The following is a 16,573-nucleotide window of genomic DNA, read 5'->3' as shown; positions in this document are numbered from 1 at the left end:
AAAAAAAAAAAAAAAAACTACAAAATTAGCCAGGCATAGTTACCCACGTCTGTAGTCCCAACTACTTGGGGGGCTAAGATGGGAGGATTCCTTGAGTCCAGGAGGTTGAGGCTGCAGTGTGCCCTGATTACACCACTGCACTCCAGCCTGGGCGACAGACCAAGACCCTATCTTTAAACAGAATGAAAATAGGGCCGGGTGTGGTGGCTCACACCTGTAATCTCAGCACTTTGGGAGGCCAAAGTGGGTAGATCACCTGAGGTCAGGAGTTCAAGACCAGCCTGACCAACATGGTGAAACTCCATCTCTACTAAAAAATAAAAAAAATTAGCCGGGCTGGCGGCGGGCACCTGTAATCCCAGCTACTCGGGAGGCTAAGTCAGGAGAATCGCTTGAACCTGGGAGGCGGAGGTTGCAGTGAGCCAAGATTGTGTGCCATTGCACTCTAGCCTGGGCGACAGAGTGAGACTCCATCTCAAAAAAAAATAAATAAAAATAAAAATAAATGTAAATAAAAGCACATATCCTATCTATAAATCCTTATAAATGCAAAAGATAACTTTTTTTTTCTTTTTTGAGACAGAGTTTCACTCTTGTTGCCCAAGCTAGAGTGCAAAGGCACGACCCTCGCCTCACCACAACTCTCGCCTCCTGGGTTCAAGCGATTCTCCTGACTCAGCCTCTCGAGTAGCTGGGATTACAGGCATGTGCCACCACGCCCGGCTAATTTTGTATTTTTAGAAGAGATGCGGTTTCTCCATGTTGGTCAGGCTGGTCTCGAACTCCCGACCTCAGATGATCCGCCCGCCTCGGCCTCCCAAAGCGCTGGGATTACAAGTGTGAGCCACCCTGCCAGGAGCAAAAAGATAACTAAGGATACTCATTACTGTATTGTTTATAAAGCAAAAAAATCTGAAAAAATCTGAAACCTCAATGTTCATCAAGATGGGACAAGACACACACATAAACTGGAATACTGTGCAACAATTTTTTAAATGTTAGCTGACTTAGATGTCTAAAATACACTGTATGGTGCATTACAGGTGCTCAATAAATACTGGATGAAAAGATTTTTGTATGAACACAGAAAAAAGCCTAAAAGCATATATACCAAACTGGTAAGAATGATTCCCTTCAGGAGCATAGGATAAATAGAGGGGGAGAATAACCATTTTGTGTCTTTTATACTTTTGCGTTGTGTCGATTTGTAAAATAAGTAGGAGCTAATTTTCAAAAAAGATTTAAAAGACTTATTCCTGGTGATGTTTCTTTATCTCTCTCTCTTTCTCCATTTTGTCTCTATTTTAGAATGATCCTAAAACACAAAAAACGTACTTTCAATGGCCCAAATCATGGAGTGGCTCAGGGAAATGAAATCTGTCTACAAAAAAAAAAAAAAAGTTGAGAATCCTTGTTTTTTCTTCATCATAAAGAGTTTTTTTTTTCTTTTGGTATCACCATTACTTCTCCTAAGGTCACGACGTAATATCACCTACAGCAGAAATGAGGACTTAAGTGGAGTTGACATCTTCCATCAAGCGCATTTGCAGTCCATCTTTAGCAGAACCTCTCTCTAATGGCTAAGGCTAGGCAGAAGAATTTGAAGATAGTCTGGTTTCCATTTTCCTAATGCAGCCTGGCCCAAGAGCCAGGTCTCCCATAAGACTAGTCTACTGTGGGAGTCAGGGTCTTTTCCACGTGTGGAGGCTAGCGTTTGATGCTGGACGGCCTGGAATAAAGGGGGAAGGGGAAAAGGTAACCAGACTGGCCTCGGGATTCGCTGGGGCTTTGACTTCTGCAGGGAGGTGAGCAGTGTGGCCTCGGGCTACTCAAGGAACGCCTCTGCGAGAACACTCCTTTTCAGACTGCGGTTGAGCGCACAAGGCAAGAGTGTGCAAAGAAAAGTTAACGCCTCTGCCAGCTGACCCCAAAATCTGCTAATCTGGGCCTGATGCAAAAAGTTCGGAGAAGAACCACCTCGGCCAAGTTACGTGGAAAGGCTGGGTACGAACTACTCTGGCTCTACTTGGGGCGCCGGCTCAGAGCGATGGGCAGGACGTCCGCGAGGAAGAAAGAGTGACGACTTTTCAAGGAGTCTGAACCAGCTCACCCAGCAAACCCTCCTCCCATCGAGCACCTAGGGTACAATAATCGCAGGGCCGAGGCTCCTGCCCTCAGTCTCGATGGCGGCCGGGGCGCGCCCCGGCCACGGCGCACGCGCGGGCCTCGGCGCTCCCTCCTCCAGGCCTTCAGCGCACGGCGCCGCCCACTCACCCAGCTGCACCTCTCCGTGCGTCCCCAACCTCACCCGCTCTGAGGCTGCCCCGGCTCGTCTAGCTGCCGAGCCCGGAAGTGGATGCGGCCGCTCGGCGGAGAGGACGAGGGGGAGGGGGAAGTGCTTCCGGGGAAACGGGCCGGGGTTGGTGTTTGTAAACTTGCCTCGGTCCCGGTGGGGGCAGCCGCGGCCGTGGGGTTGGCAGGGTGTGCTGGGGCCTGGAGGAGGCGCCGCGCGGCCGGGGAGCCAGCGGGAGGCCGCGCCTGGCAGGTAGGAGCACGCCCCAGAGAGCGCAGCGTCGTCCGTACAGACGGCAGCGCTTCAGTAGCTCGCAAGCCGTGGGGTGCCGCGCGAGAAGGGGGAGGGGAGGGGAGGAGGGGCGCGTGCGAAGGGAGGGGGATCTCCGGGGGAGGGAGGGGAAAGGCCGTGCACGCACACCGCCCCCTGCCCGCGCGTCCCGTCGCGTCCCCGGCCCGGGAGAGGGCTTTCGGAGGGGACGCGGGCGCGAGCACGCACCTCGCGCGCTTCTCTGCACTTTCCGGCTCTGCTCCCGGTTGGTGCAGCGGGTGCAGAGGCTGGCTGGCCGGAGCGAGGCGGGCGACACGCCGCGCCGGGCTTCGCCTGCCTGCCCTCCATCTCCGCAGCGAGTTTCCCTACCTTCGGGCGGACGCGGAGAACGCGCACGTGTGGGCACTGCCAGTCCCGTTTCTGCCCGCCACTGAAGCACCCAGCGATGGCCCTTGAGCTTTCCTCCACCCTAGTCTGGCCGCCTCTGTAAAGTGCGAGCTTTTCGGGCCGGCCCACTGGGCACAAAAGCCCCAAAGGGTCTCCGCCCCCTTCTTCCATTCCTGAGATGGCAAATCCAAGCAACTGCCCTTTTGGCAGAGTTCCTCCATAGGAGGCCCCAATTACTTTTGCTCCTGTTGGCTTCCCCTCCTTGCCCAGGAGACCAGTTCCTCCTATTGACCTAGAAAGAAAACTCTTCTTGACTCATGTCCTCGTTCTGAGCTTCACAGAGAGCGCCCAGCAAAAAAAAGTTCACATCGCACGTTGTAATGGCCTGAAGATGTTGTATTTAGCAGCCCCCCTCTTCCTTTCTGGTTTCAGGTTTCTGAAACAGATCGTGAGCTTCATCAAGAGAATTCAACTGGAAAACCAAGACTGGTAGACTCTCTTTTTCTTCAGACAATAGGCAGGAGCCAGGCAGAGTCCAGGGATTCTTGGAACACCTATTTTTTCTTTGGAGGACACTAAGTTCTATTTGAAGACAAAGTTCAGTATGGCAACAGGACTGATGGGACACGAAGGAGTCGTTACCATGATTTGGTGACAGTTCTTCAAAAACGACAGTGTCTCAAGGAAAGGTGGATCTAGGAACTCCTGAACTTTTGGGTTGCCTTAAGTGAGAAATCAGCATGGCTCAGGTAAAAAGCTCTAGAGTCCTCCTCCAAGATCACTGGGAGCCTGTTTGCAGTTTCACTCTTGAATGCTGCCTTAGTCAACATATTGACCAACCCCAGTGATCCAAGCTCTGTATTAAGCACCAGGGGGAGATCTAGAGGAAGGAAAGGAGACAGGCCACAGCCCCTGCCTTCAGGGAGCTTCCAGTCAAATGAAGGAGGTAGGCTATACTGCATCACAGGCACTGATGGGACATTTGCAAAGCAACGTGTACTCGGTTTACATTTGGTACATTAAGTGCTGAGAGGTGTAAGGGAGTGAATAGTATGGTGAATGCTTCAGTTGTTTTTTTTCAACAGGAATTTATTGAGTTCCTGTTGCATGCAATGCATTGTGTTGGGAATACAAAAATGAATACGATTGTCCTTGTCCCCAGTAAGCTTCCAGGCTAGTTGGGGTCGGGAGAGGGATGGAAAGCCATTTATTTTTATATTCACAATGCCTTGTATAGTGGCCGGCTAGTAGTAGAGACTCTGAATCTGTTGATTGAGGAATGTGCAGTAACAGGGGTATGTACATAGGAGAGAACAGTACTTCTGCTTGGATAGAAAAAGAAGATGAAGGTTGAAAGATGCATAGGATTTTGCTAAACAAGCAGAGAAGGGTGTTTGGACAAAAGGAACGGCATGGGCAGGAGCTTAGAGTCATGGGAAAATGTGATGAGGTTCCGAGTACTGCAGGTTGTTTGGTAGTTACGGAGTAAGGTATTTAAATGGGGATAGTTATGGAGGTGGTATTCACAGTGATAGGTGAGGAAGTTGTTCCCTGCAGTAAGCAGAGTGTAACCCAAAGGCCTTTTATGCCTTGCTAAGTTAAGCAGCAGAGTAGCATCAGATCAGTGTATGTAGAAGGTCATTATTGTGGAGGTAGAGGATGGACTGGAGAGACAGAATGAGCAAATAGGCTGTTGTAGTCATCTGAGTAGAATAGCTATGTGCACACATCTCCAGAGCTTCTCCCAGCTTGCTTCTAGGGAACCTCCCCTATCAGTCTCACCAGGATGGCAGTCTGATTGTAGTATAATTGGCTTTCCTCCAGCTGCTTCTGAATGCACAGCTTCCTCCTTTCCATATAGAATAGGAGCCCGTCAGTTTCTTCTTCCTTTGTCTTTTGCAACCCACTTCTCAGCATTGTATTCAGTCTTCTGAGAAGGCTGCCTTCCACTAAGGACTCAACTTTGTGCTGGACACTGTTAAGCGTTTTACATCTTAGTTTACTTTTCATCAGCCCTGTAAGGATAAGCATTATGGCAGGCATTTTTCATGTAAGTAAACTAAGGCTTGCAAAGGTGGAATAACTTGCCCAAGATTATACAGTGCAAACAGCTGAGCTAAGATTTTAACTCTGGATCTTTCACTCCAAAGTCCCAGAAGGTGGAAGGAGGGGTCCCAGAATGTACTGATCATCTAAAAGGAATTTCTTCATAAATTTGTGAGTTTGCTGACCAACGATTTCTTAAAAATTTTTTTTTTAGTAAGAAAAGTATTTTCTTTAATGCTGGCTAACCGAAGTCAGTTTGAAGAATGTAGCAGTTTTCTGGAAATTTACTTAAACATACTTTACTTAAGTAATTGTTTAAATTATATGTGGAGCAAGGAATGTGAAAAAATGTGATCATACATGCACACATATAAATGGCCTAAGAGGTCAAGAGAAATACTCAACTCCAAAAATCGTATCAGTTGCAATTGGTAAATACTTAGGGAGTTTAAAATCTAAAGGGAGAAATAGCCTGTAGTCCCAGGACTTTAGGAGGCTGAGGCTGGGGGATTGCTTAAGCTCAGGAGTTCCACACCAGCCTAGGCAACATGGTGAAACCCTGTCTCTATAAATACAAAAAAAAAAAAAATAGCCAGGTGTGGTGGCATTCTCCTGAAGTCCCAGTTACTCAGGAGGTAGAGGTAGAAGGATCACTTAAGCCAGGGAGGTCAAGACTGCAGTGAGCCGAGATCGTGCCACTGCACTCCAGCCTGGGCAACAGAGTGACACCCTGTCTCAACCAACAAGCAAAAAATGAAACAAACCAATAGAAAATACAGTTGACACCAGCAAGATCTGCCAATCAAAAGTGGGCTCTGAAGCTAAGGGCTGTGTGTGTGTGTGAGACGGAGGGAGTCTCGCTCTGTTGCCCAGGCTGGAGTGCAGTGGCACGATTTCGGCTCACTGCAGCCTCCACCTCCCAGGTTCAAGTGATTCTCCTGCCTCCCCCTCCCGAGTAGCTGGGACTGCAGGTGCGTGCCACCACACCTGGCTAATCCTTGTATTTTTAGTGGAGATGGGGTTTCACCTATTGTCCAGGCTTGTCTCGAACTCCTGACTTCGTGATCCGCCCGCCTCGTTCTCCCAAAGTGCTGGGATTATAGGTGTGAGCCACTGCATCCGGCCCAGCTGAGGGCTGTTGAAAGAGGAAGGAGGAAGGTCCTGAAGGAATCTCCCATGTCAGTGGGTTAGCAAGATGGAACCTCATACCCACCCACAGTTAAGGCCTAGAAATACCTTCAAAGAAATATGTAGCCACACACTGCCTAGTGCTGATGACAAAGGTGTCGGTAATACTTGATTATTTACTTGATCTATATTTAAATGCTGAAGGATGACAAGTCGTTCCTGGTGAGATGAGTTAGGGAGGACTCTTGAAGGAAGCAAGGCTTTGGCAGTGAGGAGGGACACTCCCTGGAGAGAAGCAGTTGTAGCAGGGTGTAAAAGGTAGTTCTATAGAGGATGGCAGTCTGTTTTTTCCCTGCCCTGCCAGGTGACCTGACACCTCATCTCCTTTCAACTTAGGCAAGTCTCCTGGCTTGTGAAGGCCTAGCAGGTGTGAGTTTGGTTCCCACTGCAGCCAGCAAGAAGATGATGCTGAGCCAGATTGCCAGCAAGCAGGCCGAGAATGGCGAGCGGGCAGGTAGCCCTGATGTGCTGAGGTGCTCGAGTCAGGTACAGCGCTTGAGTCCATTGTGGCACCTGGGGATCGGGCGGCCCAAGCTCTCTGCCAGGAGATACCAAGCTCTGATTCCTTGATGCTTCCGCATAGGGAAGTGGGGCAAGGGGATCCAGCTGGGGAATGGATGAACATTGGTATTTCAGAAAGCTAAGGAAGGTCTTTTATGTACCTTCAACTCTTTAAGACCAGGTGCTTGGAGAGGAAATAGTTGTATAATTCCTCTAAGCTTTTGGGGCAGGTGGTTTACTCTCATTTATGAATTTTGTCTGAGAGCTGCATTGGGTTTCATCTCATGTTCTGAGATGGGCTGTGAGTTTAGATTTGATTTGTCTTCAAAGGGTCACCGAAAAGACAGTGATAAGTCCCGGAGCCGCAAAGATGATGACAGCCTGTCTGAGGCCTCTCATTCAAAAAAGACTGTTAAAAAGGCAGGTAATGGGGTGATCCCCCAAACTCATACAGTTTGGTAATGGGGTAATATTCCTCCTTCTTCCCTCTACCATGTAACCTGGAGCTTTCCCTAGATGCTTTGATCTCTGATAGCCAGTGAGTGAGTCCCCCCACATTTCATCCAGAGACTACCTTGGTAGTTGATCTCCTCCCTTGCTGGAACAGTAATGGTACAGGTTGGGGAGCATGAGATCCCAGATCCCGAGGCATGGGGGCAGGCGGGCTCCAGCTCAAGTCATACTCAGACTGCTGGGTTTGACAGGATAGACAGCTTTCCCACTCCACCTCCTTTCCCAAAGGGTCTCTTACCTCCATGGAGTACAGGAGATGGCAGCACCTTTAGACAGCATCAGAGAGGTTCCTTTCTCCAACAGCTGGAAGTGGACCCAGAGTAGAACAGTCTCTCCAGGAAGAGGGCAGTGGTGGCCTCATGACATGCCTGATTATTGCCCCCAGGTGGTGGTAGTGGAACAAAATGGTTCTTTTCAAGTAAAGATTCCCAAAAATTTTGTTTGTGAACACTGCTTTGGAGCCTTTCGGAGCAGTTACCACCTAAAGAGGCACATCCTTATTCACACTGGTAAGTCTCTTGCTTATATTCAAAAGGGGGAGAATAGTCTATAGCTTGTATTCCATGTCTGTTTGTGGCTCTAGTTGGGTTTATTTTTGGGTAAGTATTAGAAATGAAGGAAGAAGATAAATCAATGAAGCAGAGAGATTGCATGGCTTTGTATCTGGTGTCACTGAGACCAGCACCTTTGGGGACCTCTCCCCATTTATGATCACTTAGGTGTCTACACATTACTAAGAGTTAAAGTTTCTGAGAAAACTGGAATGAAGTCCCTACCGTACATACCTCCCCACATTCACTTCTCTGTCCACCTGGGCCAGGTGAGAAGCCATTTGAGTGTGATATATGTGATATGCGTTTCATCCAGAAGTACCACCTGGAACGCCACAAGCGTGTGCACAGTGGTGAAAAGCCTTACCAGTGTGAACGGTGTCATCAGGTAAGGCTCATCCCTGCTACAATCCCCCACACACACTTTTCCTTCCCCAAGAATCAGGGCCATTCTCCACTCCTGCCTGACAAGAGCCACCAGCATTCCTCGCTATAATAGTTAACACATCGGGGTGAAGTGCATCTGTCTGGCCTTATGCAGCTGATCATGGGGAGGAGCAATTAGAACATTGTAATAATAATAATAATAGCATTTCATGATCACTTACTCTATGCCGGGCACTGTGAGAGCATACTTTACATAGATGATTTTATTTAATCCTCACATTGACTCCCTAAGGTAGCTGTATTGTCCTTATTTCACATATGGGAAAATTGAGATTCAGAGAAGTTAAGTTTCCCAAGGACACAGCAGATCACGAACAGAGCTGGGATTCAGTCCAACTTCAGAGCTAGTGCACTTTAGAGGAAGAGATACAATCTTTGCCCTGGGGGTCAGTATCTGATCTGATGAGAATGTAAGAGCTGGGGCCAAAACAAGACAAGAACAAGAGATGAGAAATGATAATAGCTAACGCTTCCTGGATGCATTGCTAGGTCCCAAGCTTTGCTCCGCACTCTTACACTGAATCTTCAGATGCTAGAATAACAGCTCCATGAGGGCAGAGACATCGTTCCTCTGGTTCTCTACTCTGTATCTGCCTTGAGATAGATACTCAATAAATCTTTGATGAATAAAGCAGCTGTGCTGTGAGTAGGTACTTTTAGCCTCGCTTTACAGTTTTGCAGATGAGTGTGCAGATTCTGGGCTGTTAGGTAACTTGCCCAAGGTCACACAGCTGCTGAGTGATAGAATGCCAAGATTCAGCCCCAGGTGCTCTGGCCCGAGAGCTTGCATTCTCCACCACCGTGTGCTCCTGCTGTCTGTGCACGCGCTGAGGGGATGGAGAATGTGGTATCTGCCTCCTGTGAGAGGAGTGAGTTAGCCAACAGGTAGCTGAGTTTCTCCGCTCAGGCACTTAACCCTCCCTTTCTTCTCAGTGTTTTTCTCGGACAGATCGATTACTCAGACACAAACGGATGTGCCAAGGGTGCCAGTCCAAGACTTCCGACGGGCAGTTTTCTCTATAGGCGCAAGGGCCCCGGGTGGTGGGAGTGATCAGAAGAACCTGCCGAAGAGCACACCCCCTCTGGTCTGATGGTCCCACCACCACCCCATGTGAACCTGTCCCACTCCTGGAGGAGTGGACCCAGGAGACCAGAAGAGTGCATCAGGGGACAGTGGCCCCAGAACCTCAGCTCTGTAAATAATCTGAGACTATGAGTATCTCGGGGAAGTTCTTACAGCATTCCTGGGTAGGGAAGCTAGTCCCTGGACCCTTGGCTGAGGTCATAGGTGGGGACTCAAGGTACAGGACCAAGATTGAAGTGTGGCTCCCACAACCTTGGACTCCAGCTGGCAGCTGAAATGGAAAAGATTGGGGAAGGGGATTTGTTTGTTCTGTTCTTGTTTTTGTTTATCCAAAAGCAACTTCAGCAGGTAAAGTGTGGGTACAGGTAATCCAGAGGCGTAAGAGTCCTGGTCCAAAGTAGGGACTATAGCTGGTCCAGCTCTCCCCAAAAATTGGGTTTTTATTTGCAGTAGCTCCTCAGTGTTTCACAGTCCTGCACTTCACCTCCTTTTTGAGGAAGAATAAGAACAGGAATGGCAGCTGAGCTTACTTTGGCTTCCTTATACACTGTAGGGACAAAAGGAAAAACGGGGTGGAGCAGACAAGGGCTGGATCCAAAAAGTGGATGGCACCTCTTCCTTCCTCAAGGGAAAAGGAAGAGTTGTGCCTGTGGGTGTTGTCATGGCCCATGTCACATTGGCACCTGATGGCATCAGCTCAAGTGCCTTTAGGAGGAAACTTGGGTGAGAGTGGCCCGTGAAGCCCTTTTCTTCTTTTTTTGGGGAGTCGGTCTTGGAGATGTTTTGTGGCTACCTCGCTGCCATTGATTCCTAAAGTGAGACAGATGTGTGGAGCAAGGAGTCATGGCAGTCAAAGTGGGTTCTCTCTCCTTGTGCCCTCTTAGGAACAACCCAAGACTGGTCCCAAGTTGGCTAACAGCTGCTCAAGAAGCAAAGGAATCTGGGGTCTTCTGACATGCCTGTTGAGCAGTAGGAGCTGTTCTCCCTCCCCAAGTCCTATCACTGTATTCAGGTAGAGGTAGGGAGGGGTCTGTCCTTTGGTCCCAAAAAACAAGATCTCGGCTTCCTTCCTGATGGCCATCCCTACCCAACAGAGTGTGGGGGATTGGGGTGGGGGTGCTGCAGAGAAAAGACTAAAGAAGAAACCTAATGTAGATTCCATTCTTAACCGTATTCTTTGCTCCTCTCTGCTCCAATACCACCACCTTGTCCACTCCCAAAAAAGTAATCAGGGGGGTGTGTGTGTGTGTGAGAGTGTGTGTGAGATATGAGTGCATGTATTTGTATGCTTGCAGGAGATGGCATATTATTGAGCCAAACCCTTCTCTGGCCCTCACCTTTGGGGAGGATGAGTGGAAAATAGCCTCCTCTTGCCCAAACATGAAGGGTGCTTGAGGTCTCAGCAGGAGCTGAAGAACACAATTTAGGGAACAGAAGGGCTTTTGTTTTGGAGGGGTTTTTTTTTTTTTTAGATGAATTCAACAGCCTGGCGGTTAGGGTGTTTCTAACCCAAGCCAGGGCTTGTGAACATGAATTTTCTAAGGTGAAATAAACCTTTTCTTTCTGCTAAAGAAAGAATCCTTATGGGAAGTTTTGGGGTTTGGTTGACCCCCCACTGTAACCTGACCTGACCTGTGGCGGGTAAGGGAACTGTCTTAGTAATCATGGAGACTGGGTGAACCTGAGTGCCAAGCTGTCAGTAGGGTATGAGATGGGAAACTCCTGGAAGTATGATTTCATTTCCCAGAAAATGCAAAGAATGGATAGCAGCAATGATTCCTGGCTGTTACCTATTCTGGAGGGGTGGGGTTGGGGAGGGGGTTGTCCATAACGCTGTGGTATGAGTTTCAGGGAAAAAGAAAGCAGGCATGGCACCCATTCAATTTTCCCTGACAGCATCTGAGATCCTTTTGGGGAGACGCTGAGGAGTGTTTGCTGCCATGTACTCTTATAGCTTTATGCTGACACTCCCATTTGATGTGGTCCAGAACTTAGACCTCAGTCCTTGGATCAGCCCTGTGGTCCCTGCAAGCAGGGGCATCTTTCTGCATGTGAGCCAGCCCCCTTCCTGTTCAAGGGTTCTGCTGGAGCTGGGGTTTTCCTGTCCTTCATTTCTAGGATGATTCACCTCACATCTTCCAGCACCCTGTAAAGCATTTTAAAATGTTTAGAAAACTATCCTCCCAAAAATGCTTTTGAAAATGAGAGGCCTCTCCCCCGTCACTTACAGCTAATCTGTTTGGGATAGGGGTGTATGTGGAGAGATGCACGTAAGTCTCACATGAGTGACCTATGCCCCTATGTGTACTAATGTGTGTACTGGGTTAGAAGGTGCCCTGGGTTCCCACAGACCTTGGTTTCCTGCCTGGGTGGGTGGGAGGGAGGGAACTTCAGAGAGTATGTGCAAACAGCCATAGCAGAGCCACCCCTGCCAAGGACCCAGTGAGGGAAACTCAGGAGCAGATGGTTGGTTCAGTTCCCGCGCCGATGTCTGGGGCAATGGATGTGTGAGAAGAGAGGAGCAAAGCAGTGAAAGGAGTGATTCAGCATCCAGAGGGCCCGGGAGCCCCACAGATACCCCAGGGAAGCCACTGACTCACACCGCTGCAGAGGCTCCTGGGCCCAATGCCCCACCCCTGCTGGCCAGCATGGGGCCTAGCACTGGAAGATGCCTCAGGTGTGTTTGGAGTCAGGGAAACGGAAATAGGGTACGCTCTCAGAGACCAGGACAGAGAGTCGGGGAACCTGGGAAAGAGTAGTGCCAGTTCCGGGTAGCCTGCTGCACCAGACCCTACCAGCTCAGGCTATAAACAGTCTGCTTTGCCCCAAGTCTTTTCCGTCCACCCCCAACAGCCTCGTCATCACTTAGCTACTGATTGCGCCCATGGCTTGACATTGGAGGGTTACATTAGTGGAGTCCGCCACAGCTTCGAACCCTCTCCCCAGATGCCCTTTGCCTCTGCTGTGGCCCTGGGGTTTTATCAACTGTCCCCTTCCTATCCTCTCCACCCTCTTTTTTTTTTTTTTTTTTTAATAATATACTTATTTTGCTATGGGGGAGGGGAATATCAAATGGACAAGATCACTTTTAAATGGTAGTTTTTATAAGATGTTATAAACTTGTATCTTTTTACCATTAAAGTGCAGTGTATGTTCCTTCGTGATATATTTAGGATATTTAAATAAAAGGAAAATGGGGCTTTTCTACATACTATCTCCTCTTTGGGGAAGCTTTTTCATACTGGTTTTAGTTGTTTTCCTTTTTTCTCCCTACATAATCACCCCACAACTTCCAGCACCCTGTAAGCCATTTTAAAACCCCTTCTCCACAGAGGAACAAACAAGTAGGAGCAAAAACAGGGCATCAGTTCTGAGCAAGAGGAAAAAGCACACGCAGCAGGACGGAAGGAGGCTAGACACCAACAGATGCACTGTCTCTGACCTGGGACCCCCCTGCATCCACAGCACTTGAGAATTCACAGGCCCTTTCCAGACCTGGCTTCGTGGGTCCCAGGGTGCACCCCGGGAGTCTCCTGCACATTCACGCTTGGGCACCTCTCCCTGCCCTCAGGTGGCAAGAGGAGGATGGACAAGAGCTTTCCCGAGGCCCAGGCTATAAACAGCCTGCTTTGGCCTTGATGAGGTAAAGCAAAGTGACAGCTGTGGTCTGAGGTAAGACTTTATTGTATACTTGGGTGGGGTAGCCCAGGTGGATGCAAGGTTGCAGGCATGGGAAGCAGCCCTCTTGGGTGTGACTCTGAAAATGAAGTAGGGTGGTGACCACACCTCACCAGTGAATTAGTCCCCTACCAAGGTCTTACAGACCCACCCTTCCTCTCACCCTCCAGTTCCCACTGTCCTCCAAGGAGAGGAGCCTTGGGTGAGTGTCCCTCCCTCCTTCAGAGAGTGGGACTGTCTGCCTCTTGAAAGCGAGGATTGATGGTGGTCGTGATGGCACTTTTGTAGAGAGGATTACTGTCCTGGAGAAAGATGTTGCAGATTATAAGCAAAAATCCCACGATTCCTCATCCCCTTTCTAGACCTAAGAGGCCAGCCTTGAGCCAAATCCTAGGAGCTGATGGAAGTTAGCAGAGGGATTGGTTACATGTTCCAGGGGCTGGGGGAACCCAGTGGGAGGAATCAGGGCTGGGCTTGTGGTGGGGAAACAGCTAAAAGGGGGCCTAACCAGGAAGTCTCCTCACCTGCTTCCAGTTGAGTTGTTGCTGCTCCTTCTCAAAGCGACTGTATTCCCGGCGGTCATAGATTTCCACCGAGAGCCGGTAAGCCAGGACCAGCCCCAGCCCCACTGCCACGATGCCCCCTACGCAGCCCAGCACAATGGCCTGGGTGTGGTCTGCTCCCTCTGTGAACAAGAAACCAGACACACTTGTGGGAGCTGGAGCATAGGGACAGATCAACAGTTGTCCACAGTGTGTCCAGCCTGTCCAACCCTGTCTTGTCACTGAAAGCAAAGGGAACCCAGCAAGGTCTAAGGTTATCCTCACTGCCCAGGGCCTTAGCCTCGTCCGCTTGCTCAATTGCCTCTGCCTTCGTTCTGGATTCACAAGTTCTGCTTCAGCCCCCAGACTGTTTCCCACTATCTTCACTCTGCATCCCCGGAGTTGAGACCCTGCCCATCAAGCTTCCAGGGTTTGTGGCATCCCTGCCCACTTACTTTCTTGGGGTCTCACTCTGAGCACGACCCTGCCTCTGGTGTCATCCTCCACCAAGAAGAAGAACAGCTGGTTGTCTAGGGTCCTCTCTTTGCACCAGCCATCATCCAAGATAGGGCCCAAGGCCAGGGTCACATTGGTATGGGCACAAGCTGTACTGCAGTTGGTGGCCAGTGGGCCAGTCCCAAAGGCCCCACACTCTGCACAGTCCCTGTGTAGTAGATGCCAGTAGGTTACCAGCTGGGCAGTTGTCACCCAATGCCCCTTGCCTAACTACAAGCAGGAAGGGGAGTAGGCAGATGGGAGTAGTTCAACAAGCCCCACTGTGCCCCTGCTCCCAAGATGCAAGACCTGAGGCCTCACCGGTGTCTCTCGCATGGTGTCTTGCAGCCTGGGCATTGGTCGCATAGAGCACCATAGTAGCCATCCGAGCACTGGCAGCGGTTGCACTTGCAGCGTCCATGCCCGCTGCAGAGCCCTCCCTCGGGACTGATGCAACTGTCCATGTCCCCACTGCATTCGCATGCTCTTCCCGTGCGGTTGGCATGACAGTGACATACTCCACATTGGCAGCGACCAAAGCCTGGGGTAGAGCCATGCAGAGGGTGACAACCATACTCCACACACACAGTTGGCCATCACGTGGCACCACAAGCCCGCGCATCCAATCTTTTTGAAGTATGCCAGACACACCCTCTAACCCATACACCAGAATCTTTTGATATTTGCCTTCCATGCCAGGAGATTCCCAGAGCCTAAGTGCCTTGGGAAGGCCTCTCAGACCCCGCCCTCTCCCCAAGGCTCCAGGTACCTCCACAGAGGATGCCCTCATGTCGCTCACAGCTGGCATCGTCGCACTCGCACAGATGCCCAGAGCTCTGTCCACTGCAGCTGCAGCGTCCACATTGGCAGTGACCCTTTCCACTGCACAGGGGCCCTGTGCCATTGGGAGCCCGGCACCCAGATTCCAGATCTGGGGAGGACAGCTCAGCCTCAGAGCACTCACAGAGCCGACCTAGGCGGCCAGGGGCACAGCTGGAAGGGAAAGGCAAAGGAGAGAAGTAGGTCAGAGGGTTTGATCATCCCTGACTTGTCTCTCCCAGGAACCTCTAAACCCAAGTTTTCAAAAGAGTTGGAGAGAGACAAACAGCTGAAAGGATGTTGAGTATAGTGAAACACTGAGTGGTGAGAGAGTGGAGGGAGCCCCAGTCAAAGGGAGGGCCTGGACATATGTGGGAAGCTTCAAGGGATGAAATTGAATGGGGAGTCTAGGGATGTCGAGGAGACTCCTGTGGGGGGGATGGAAAGCAGCGGAGGAATACAGACCAGGGTTGGTTGGTTGTTGGGAGCCAGCTGGGTGAAGGGAAGAGGAAGCCCTCACCTGCATACCCCACATTGTAGGTGTCCCTGGCCATCACTGCAGTGGGGAGCCTGGGGCTGGGTGTCACTGCAGTTACAGTCACAGAGCGTGTGCAACTCCACGATCAGCTCCTCTGAGAAGCCAAGGGCCCGGAGCCTCAGGAGATGGGGCTCTGGGAGGCAGTGCGTGGCTTGGAGAGAAACCCAGAAAGTCACCTGAGAACAGGCAGGAATCAGGCCACGGTTATACACACACACACGCACACCCCCGCCAAACTCACCGATCATCCAGAACCTCACCCCTTAGTAAATGAAGGGATGGGGTCATGGTAACACCCAACTCCTGGAAACATGCTTGAGGAAGCCACTCAGACTGCTCCAGGAAGGATGGATGGAGGACTACCTCAGGCTCTCATGTCACTCCCCGTTCCTGCCCCCCATCTTTTCCTGCCTGCTTAATTTCCCACTCCCACCTCCCCCTGCCTGCCTTCTGCCTGTGCTTGCTGGCTCTCACCGTCTGGTTGATTCGGACGTGGTTGCACCGTCCTCGATCCTCAGCCTTACCCTCCCTCTTCTCAGGACCCTCACACTGGGATTCGTAAGAAATGCGGACCCCAGGAGGGAGTGAAGAGTGTTCAAGGGTCACGGTGGAAGACAGGCTCTATGGGAAGAGAGCGAGTGGATAACCACGTGATGGCAGGAAAGGACTCCACCCCCACCTTATATCCTCTCCAGGTGTTCCCAATTCTGCCAGCACCCTGCCCTCTGCCACCTGGGGCTCCTTCCATTCTGCCCAGTCAAGAGGCATTTCTGGAGGGAGGACCCTTGAGAACCTTGCATAGAATATACAGGATCCAGAGGCCTCTAATCTAGCATTTCAGTGCAGCTGCCAGTAAGGGCCACTGAGGGTCACAGGCTGGCCAGGTGCTGTAAATGTGCAGAGACCATGTTTGTGAAGCCCCACATCAGGACACATAACCTGGGTGCATGCCAGGTCTGAAGGGCAGATTCATTACAGAGTTTATCTTCGGAATTTTGATACTGTCTCAGATTTTCTTGCCATAGGTTTAGGAGATGCTCCCTGTTATCAAGAAGCCTACAGCCTAGTTGCAGAGATAAGACCTAAACCACTAAGAATTGTTATGGTTCCTTCTACCTGTAAAATTCTATGGTTCTTGTGAAGAATAATTCTGAATTATTTATAAACTTAGTGAAAGCAGGCTCCAGATCTCACATTGTTTATGTACAGACTAACTGGGGA

General features: G+C 50.2%; 3 protein-coding genes across 17 annotated transcripts in view; 1 reads left to right on the top strand and 2 right to left on the bottom strand.

Annotated features, from left to right (window-relative positions):
* The window catches only part of CSAD (cysteine sulfinic acid decarboxylase), a 27,558-nt gene extending 24,454 nt beyond the window's left edge, over positions 1-3,104 (bottom strand). For 2 of the 6 annotated variants that reach the window (XM_030822580.1, XM_030822585.1), the window contains exon 1: positions 1,112-1,462. In XM_030822580.1, coding sequence (XP_030678440.1) covers positions 1,112-1,144 — 33 coding nt within the window. In that variant the 5' untranslated portion in view covers positions 1,145-1,462. Of the gene's footprint in view, positions 1-1,111; positions 1,465-1,496; positions 2,242-2,274; positions 2,364-2,932 lie in introns of those variants that run through there. The other 4 variants (XM_030822583.1, XM_030822582.1, XM_030822584.1 and 1 more) reach the window with 4 other exon arrangements.
* ZNF740 (zinc finger protein 740) lies at positions 2,315-16,531 on the top strand. Of its 9 annotated transcripts, XR_004032308.1 has the most exons (8): positions 2,315-2,545; positions 3,383-3,699; positions 6,521-6,670; positions 7,016-7,105; positions 7,584-7,707; positions 7,918-8,137; positions 9,130-9,391; positions 10,165-12,487. XR_004032308.1 is itself a non-coding variant. In XM_003252072.3 (7 exons), exons 2-7 carry the CDS (start codon positions 3,691-3,693, stop codon positions 9,217-9,219), a joined length of 582 nt encoding a protein of 193 aa, XP_003252120.1. In that variant the 5' UTR covers positions 2,315-2,545; positions 3,383-3,690; the 3' UTR covers positions 9,220-16,531. The 9 variants fall into 9 exon arrangements, 8 of the variants coding, with proteins under 8 accessions (XP_003252120.1, XP_030678454.1, XP_030678451.1 ...); XM_003252072.3 differs by having other exon boundaries at positions 8,019-8,137; positions 9,130-16,531; XM_030822594.1 differs by lacking the exon at positions 9,130-9,391 and having other exon boundaries at positions 8,019-8,137.
* The window catches only part of ITGB7 (integrin subunit beta 7), a 16,887-nt gene continuing 13,258 nt past the window's right edge, over positions 12,945-16,573 (bottom strand). For both annotated transcript variants that reach the window (XM_030822578.1, XM_030822579.1), the window contains 7 exons: positions 15,827-15,973; positions 15,335-15,528; positions 14,765-14,988; positions 14,317-14,536; positions 13,956-14,164; positions 13,483-13,643; positions 12,945-13,260 (listed from right to left, as the gene is read on the bottom strand). In XM_030822578.1, coding sequence (XP_030678438.1) covers positions 13,180-13,260; positions 13,483-13,643; positions 13,956-14,164; positions 14,317-14,536; positions 14,765-14,988; positions 15,335-15,528; positions 15,827-15,973 — 1,236 coding nt within the window. In that variant the 3' untranslated portion in view covers positions 12,945-13,179. The remainder of the gene's footprint in view (positions 13,261-13,482; positions 13,644-13,955; positions 14,165-14,316; positions 14,537-14,764; positions 14,989-15,334; positions 15,529-15,826; positions 15,974-16,573) is intronic.

Source organism: Nomascus leucogenys, chromosome 11, assembly GCF_006542625.1.
Source record: "Nomascus leucogenys isolate Asia chromosome 11, Asia_NLE_v1, whole genome shotgun sequence".
Taxonomy (NCBI): domain Eukaryota; kingdom Metazoa; phylum Chordata; class Mammalia; order Primates; family Hylobatidae; genus Nomascus; species Nomascus leucogenys.
Note: the sequence above shows the minus strand (reverse complement) of the source record. Positions and strands in the feature narration are given on the sequence as shown.